The 7,132-nt window shown below is 37.9% G+C and overlaps 1 protein-coding gene across 1 annotated transcript in view; it reads right to left on the minus strand.

The window, feature by feature from the left end:
- Window positions 1-7,132, minus strand: part of ERICH6 (glutamate-rich 6) — a 45,479-nt gene that overhangs the window by 37,406 nt on the left and 941 nt on the right. Inside the window, exon 2 of the mRNA XM_012730136.1 lies at window positions 6,726-6,783. Within this exon, the coding sequence (XP_012585590.1) occupies window positions 6,726-6,783 (58 nt within the window). The remainder of the gene's footprint in view (window positions 1-6,725; window positions 6,784-7,132) is intronic.

The raw sequence follows: 7,132 nt of genomic DNA on the forward strand, positions 1-7,132 counted from the left end.
TTTAAAAAAAAAAAATTTTGAAATACAGGCCCTCCTGGTGGCCCTGAGCTGCTCCTGGGCAGAAAATTTTGACTGAAGACAAAAGGCAAGCTCTTGGAGAGATAAGATCCTGGAGCATCAAGACTCCTGGAAAGCATCCTTGGTCTTTAGACAAAAAGCGAATCTTAGATAACTCCCAGGGCATAAGGATCCTTGGACAATTTCCTAACACTATCAACACAGGTTTTGCTTAATGCATAACTATGTGACTTCTTCTTAATTTACTCTTTTCCTAAAACAATCACTAACTACTCTCTGCTAGTCTTATTTAACCTCTTCCTAAAACAAACACTAGCTACTCTCTGCTAACCTTGTTAGCCATTAGCTTCTCTTTAGACTACCACTGATGACTCTGCTAACACAATTTATTCCCTCCCTAGGACTCCTAAATCCTTTGCTAACAGCTCATCCTTTCCCAGACCCTGATCCTTTAAAGTCATAGTTAAACATCTGGATACATGAAAGTTATCACAAAGATGTATAGTCTAGCATGCCATAAAGTAGCAGGAAAAGGATGCATTGTTCCCCTCTTCCTTTAAAACTTTTATGCTGATTTCTTATTAACTTACCTGATGAATTATTGTAACTAAATCTTGCTACACAATATAAATAAAGACCTGTAAAAAGATGAGCAGGAAGACTTTCACCCAACTCTTGACTCCCGTGTTTTCCTCGCTCCCCTCTCCCCTTTTCCCCTTTTTTAGAAATCTCTGCTCGCCGTGGCCGATGCCTCCCCACCTTAGGGTCCTGCCTGTGCTGCCTCCAGACACCTCAATAGTTGGAGCTGGTCTCCAACACTTAGCCTCCTGGCATCCCACAACAGGACTACAACACTGGCTGCAGCTCTTGGGAGGGCACAGAGTTCTAAGGCACAATTTTTGTCTTTCTTTTTCTTTCCTGGTTCCTTTATCCTTCTTACCTGAGTCACAACCTCAAGAGAGATAACCAAGCCTGGGAAGAACATCCCATGAAACCTTGTAATGCACCACTGAGGACCAGGCTAAAACAGCTGCCACTAATTCCTTGCAGTCACGAATCCTAAACTTGTTTTCTTTATTCTCTTTTATTATTATTCTTTCCTTCCTTTCCTTCTTTTTTCCTCCTCCTTCCTCTTCATTTTCTTTCTTGTTTTACTTTTCTTCTTTTCCTTTCATGTTTTCTTTTCCCTTAATTCTTCTTTTTCTCCTTACTTTCTTTTATTATTTCTGCTTTCTTGTGCCACAAACTAGAGGGACCTAGCAGAAGTACATCTCACTCACCTGCAGGCAACTTCCAGTGAACTCGGTTTGTGCCAACTTGTGCCTGGTGATGTGGCACTCCACAAGGAACTAGTGGCTACATCAGACTGATAATTTGGTTCTCACCCTAGGTAGAGGGGGTTGGGCACACAAGAGCTTCTGGGGCAAATCAATATCTGCCACAGTAGAACCACACCCAGATGGAAGCTGTGGGAAATCCCTACCCTCAAACCCCATCTATCCCAGCTTTCCCTAACACCCTATCGGAGAGCCTGGGTATATGGTCAATGGACATCAACCACCTGGCAGAATGCAAACCCAGGTGGGAACTCCCACCTTCCAAAATAAACAAGGATACAACAGCCCTAAATAAAGATCTAGACTACATGATCATAGAAGACATCAATAGGGCATGGCATGCAAAAAATCCAAATACACATTTTCTCAGGCACACACAGATCATTCTCCAGGTTAGACCACTAACTGGGCCACAAGACATACATCAACAGATACATGAAGATGGAATCATACCAACCTTGACCATAAAGGCATCAAATTATAAACAAACACAAAAAGAAAGCAAGGAACCCTTCCATTTTATTGAGATTGACCACACATTGCTGGACAACCACTGTATTAGTGAGGAACTCAAAGAAGAAATTACCTTGAGATGAATGACTCAGGACACAACTTTCCAGAATATACAGGACACAGGAAAAGCAGTCATAGGGCCCTGAACTCAAAGAAGAAATTACCTTGAGATGAATGACTCAGGATACAACTTTCCAGACTATACAGGACACAGGAAAAGCAGTCATAGGGCCCTCCCTTGTGGCACAAGGGGTTAAAGCACAACACTATGAAGCTATCCCCAGCCACTACAGTGTGAGTTCGATCCCTGGCCAAAAGGTGACCCACATGGTGTGGCAAACCTCTCCTGTCTCACCCGCTGCTCTCTTTGGCAGTGTATTTTAGTAGATCTGCCTGTTCTCCTTCCCACTCTGACTCTGGTGAATCTGCTCACCCCCTGCACTTCTGGCCTGTACCTGAGTTCTTGTATGCATAAAGAAATAAATCTTGAAAAAAGCAATAATAACAGGAAAGTATATAGCAATAAAGGCCTACATCAAGAAACAAGAAAGAACACAAAGAAAAACAACCTAATCTCCCATCTCAAAAAAATTAGGAAAATAAACCACAAGTCAGTAGAAGAAAGGAAATAATAAAAATTTAAGCAGAAATAAATGAAATAGAAATAAGAAGTCCAAAAGATCAATGAAACCAAAAGCTGGTTCTTAGAAAAAGTAAAATAGACAAACCTCTAGTAAGACTCACAAAGAAAGAAGGGAGAAACCTCAAATACATAGGATCATAAATGAAAAAAGAGAAATTACAATAGACAAAGTATGGATATTTATATGTAAATAAGTTCAACAATCTAGAAGAGATGGACAAATTCTTAAAACGATAATAATCATCCAAACTGGATAAAGAAGAAATAGAGACCTAAACAAACTACAAGCAGCAAAACTGAAACAGTAATCAAAACCCTTCCCCAAAACAAAAGCCTAGGACCAGCTGTTTCCCAAATGAGTTCTACCAAATGTTCAAAGATGAACTGATACTTACCTTTCAAAAAATCGAAAAAGAAGGAATACTACTAAACATATTTTATGAAGCCAACATTACACTAATATGAACAACAAACAAACATCACACACACACACACACACACACACACGCCCCCACAAAGGTCATTCTCCCTAATGAACATAGATACAAAAAAAAAAAAAAAAAAAAAACGCAACGAAATCCTAGCAAATAAAATCCAACAATGCATCAAAAGGATAATACAACATGATCAAGTGGGATTTATTCTTGGGGCACAAGGATGGTTCAACACCTGAAAATCAATTAATATAAGTCTGTGGGTCTGGTACTCCTAAGCAGCCTGTTCGACCACCATTTTGTTACCTGCAGTTCTGCATTTCTATACAAGCTCAGAACTGTTTGGTTAATCAGTCATAGCCAAACTTTACAAGGTGCCTTTCAAATCAATCAAGAGCAGAAAGCATGATCACCCTGGGAAGGATATAAATTTTGAGGGCAGACTGGGATGGGAGGGGAAGAGTGCTGAGGACCAATGCATAAATTTACTCCCCATTTTTACATCAGGAGATAGGACCAGAAACACCCTGGGGGCAGAGAACCAAATACAACAAGGGACCCCAGAAGCTGATCAGCTGAATGTCTTGTTGATAAGATTGAAAACCTGGCTGGGGATCCAGGACTTTACCTCAGTTACAATACCAACTCATCAAGCAGATGAGAGGTGCCTGGAGGGCAGACTCACAACCCCTGATACTATAGACGGCAGCACACATTTTCTAGTGTTACCCCACCCTGTTCTTTTTGTCCTCCTTATCCTCACAACTGTATAATTATTCTATCAATAAAAAAAGGCTAGGATCTTGCTCTTCTTCAGTGTCCTGCATCCTACAGCTTGCTCCATGACTCCTGTTTATCAGTGAGCTGTTATCAATACAACAGAAGTCAACACATCAAAAATAAAAATTAAAATGTGATAATAGGTACTAAGAAAGCATTTTATAAAGTTCAACATAGATTTGTGTGAAGGTCATTGAAATTATTGTGAAAGAAGAAACATACCTTAACAAAATAAAAGTCATTTGTGACAAACCCACAGCCAATATCATTCCTACTGGTGAAAAACTGAACACCTTTCCCAGATATGGAACAATACAAGGATATCACCAATGCTTTTCAATATAATAGTGGAAGTCCTAGCTAGAGCAATAAGGCAAGAGAAAGACATACAAGTAATCAAAATAGGAAAGAAGTAAAACTATCACTATTTGTAATGGTATGATAATAGAGAGAACCCAAAAAATGCACCAGAAAAACTAACCAACAAATTAATTTAGCAAAGTAGCAGGATGCAAAATCAATACACAAAAATCAGAGTCTTCCTATAGGCAAACAGTCTGCAAAGGAAGAAATTAAGAAAACCATCCCATTTACAATTGTACCCCACCAAAAGGAGAAAATTAAATACATGGGAATAAGCCTAACAAAGGAAGTGAAAGATGTATACAATAAAAACTATGAAACATTGTTAAAAGAAATAAAAGACACAGAAATGGAAAGCCATTCCCTGTTCATGGATTAGAAGAATTACCATTACCAAATGACTATCCTACCAAAAGCAATTTATAAATTCAATGTAATTCCAATAAAAAATCTCTATGGTATTCTTGAACAAAGAGAACACTGCTGAAATACATATGGAATCATAAAACCTCAAATACACAAAGCTTTCCTGACTAAAAAGAGGGAGAATGGAGGTATTATACTCCCAGACTTTAAACTATACTACAAAGTTGTAATAATTAAAACAGCCTACCACTGAAGCAAAAACAGACATACAGACCAGTGGAAACTAACTGAAAACCTAGAAATAAGGCTACACATAGACACACACAGAGCAATGGAACAAAGATCATCTCTTCAATAGAGGGTACTGGGAAAACTGGACTGCTATATGCAAAAAAAAAAAAAAAAACACAAAAAACTAGACTACCATCCTACTTCATACACAAAATCCAACTCAAAATGGAGAAAACTCTTGAATATAAGACCTGAAACCATAGATAAATAGAAAAAAACATAGGCAAAACACTCAAGGACCTCTGAATCATCTTTGATTTATATCCAGAGCAAAGGAAATGAAGAAGAATATAAACAGTTGGGACTACATAAAAAACAAAACAAAACAAGAATAAAGCACTTCTATACAGAAAAAGAAACAATAACCAAATGAAGACACAACCTATTATTGAGAGAAAATATTTGTACTCTATTACAACTGATAAAGGACTGATTTCAAAGAGCTCTCATGAATAAACAAAAACAAACATTCCAGTCAAAAAAATGGGCAGAAGAGCTAAAAAGACAGTTCCCCAAAGAGTAAATATAAATGACCAATAGGTATATGAAAAAAAAAGCTCAGCATCACTTATAGTCAAGGAAATGCAAATCAAAAGCACAATGAAATACCACCTCATACCAGTGAGAATGACCCATATTAAAAAATAACCAACAATGCCTGGAAACAAAAAGTGCTAGTGAGGATGTGGAAAAAAAGAAACTCTTACACTGCTGGTGGGAATGCAAACTGGCCCAATCACTGTGAAAAGCTGTATGCAAGACATTCAAATTACTGAAAATGCAGCTACCATCTGACCCTACAATTCCACTCCAAGGATTCTACCCAAAGGACACAAAAACATTAATTCTAAAGGAATCCTGGGGTCCAATGTTTATTACAGCACCATTTACAATAGTTAAGCTATGGAAACAACCTAAGTACCCAAAACAGATAACTGGAACAAAAAGATGTGGTATATGTATACAATGGAGTGTTACTCAGCATTCAAAAAGATAAACTCATGCAACTTGCAACATCATGGCACTAGAAAGGATTATGTTCAGTAAAATAAACCTGAAAGAAAAATATTGATAGTTTCACTTATAGCAGGAATGCAGGGAAACTGAACAAAGGACTGGGGGTAGGGTGAAGATAAAATTAGAAGGCAAGTTAAAGATCTGATATAGAGCAGAGGAGGGGGAGAATGGAGGTCAAAATAGGGTAGGGAAGAGCACAAGGACTATGGTATCGGTTCCAAGGTGAGGTGGTGATGGGACCTTTATGGGGATTACACCTGAGGGGACAAATCAGATATTGTACAAAAATGAACAACATGCAAGAAAATAAGAAAGAAATATGTATGTGGGAGGAAGACTGGACACATGGATTCATGTGTGAGAAATCAAGTTCAGACAATGTTCGAATCTAAGTGGGTATGTGCATGTTGATAGTAAAATTTTTCTTTCCTATACATTACAATATTTTTGTAATTTAAAAAAGGCTAAAATTGCAAATACCATATGGTTAGCAATTCCAGTCTTGGGCATCTATCCAAAGAATATAAACCCAGCAACACACAAAATACACCGCTAAAACGTTTACTGCTGCACTATTTTCAATAGCTAGGACTAGGATGCAGCCTAAATAGACAAGTAGATCAAGATATGCGGTAAATCAATCACATTATGGAATGCTAGTTAGCCACTTACAGCATAATGCAGGGCGGTCAAGGGAATTATTTGCAATACAGGAAGTTACACTGACAAAAGCTAATACTGGACATATACTCTTTTCTTATATCAGTAAGCAATAAATTGGAGATTGAGGGAATTTGTCTTTAGCTCCTCCAAAGTATCAGACGTGTAGAATAAAAAAACAAACAGCTTTTAAATAAATTAGTTACAAGTACACTGGATGACTTCATTCTACCTTCCCAACATGTTTATCCAAAAGGTAACATATCAGCTTCAAAAAACAGCAACATGAAAACATTTTCTTACCTATCTGAATATATGTCACTGTCATCTTTCCTAAATCTCTGAAATATTTTAGGAAAACCTGTTGAATGAAACATTAAGAAACTTGGCCACTTCCTCTAAACCAGTATTCTCAGGCCAATTTTGTGTCCCAGGAGCTATTTGGGAAAATTTGAAGACATTTTTTCATTGTTAAGAAGGGGTATAGGGGCTAAATGACATAGCCCGGGGTTGAGGCATTCCCCCCACCCCTAAGTCATGCACCACCCCAAGAAAGAATGAATCGTAATGTCATAATCGGGAGGTTGAGATTCCCACTCTAAATAACTGCTCTGTTATTTAAGGAAGAGAGTGAAGTAGTTTCAGTACAGAAGTTAAATACAAAATGAGTTGTGTTTTGCAGGATGGTCTTCCTAGCATTGCAACCTTAA

Source organism: Condylura cristata, unplaced genomic scaffold (genome assembly GCF_000260355.1).
Source record: "Condylura cristata isolate star-nosed mole 26May11 unplaced genomic scaffold, ConCri1.0 scaffold00003, whole genome shotgun sequence".
In the NCBI taxonomy this organism is placed as follows: domain Eukaryota; kingdom Metazoa; phylum Chordata; class Mammalia; order Eulipotyphla; family Talpidae; genus Condylura; species Condylura cristata.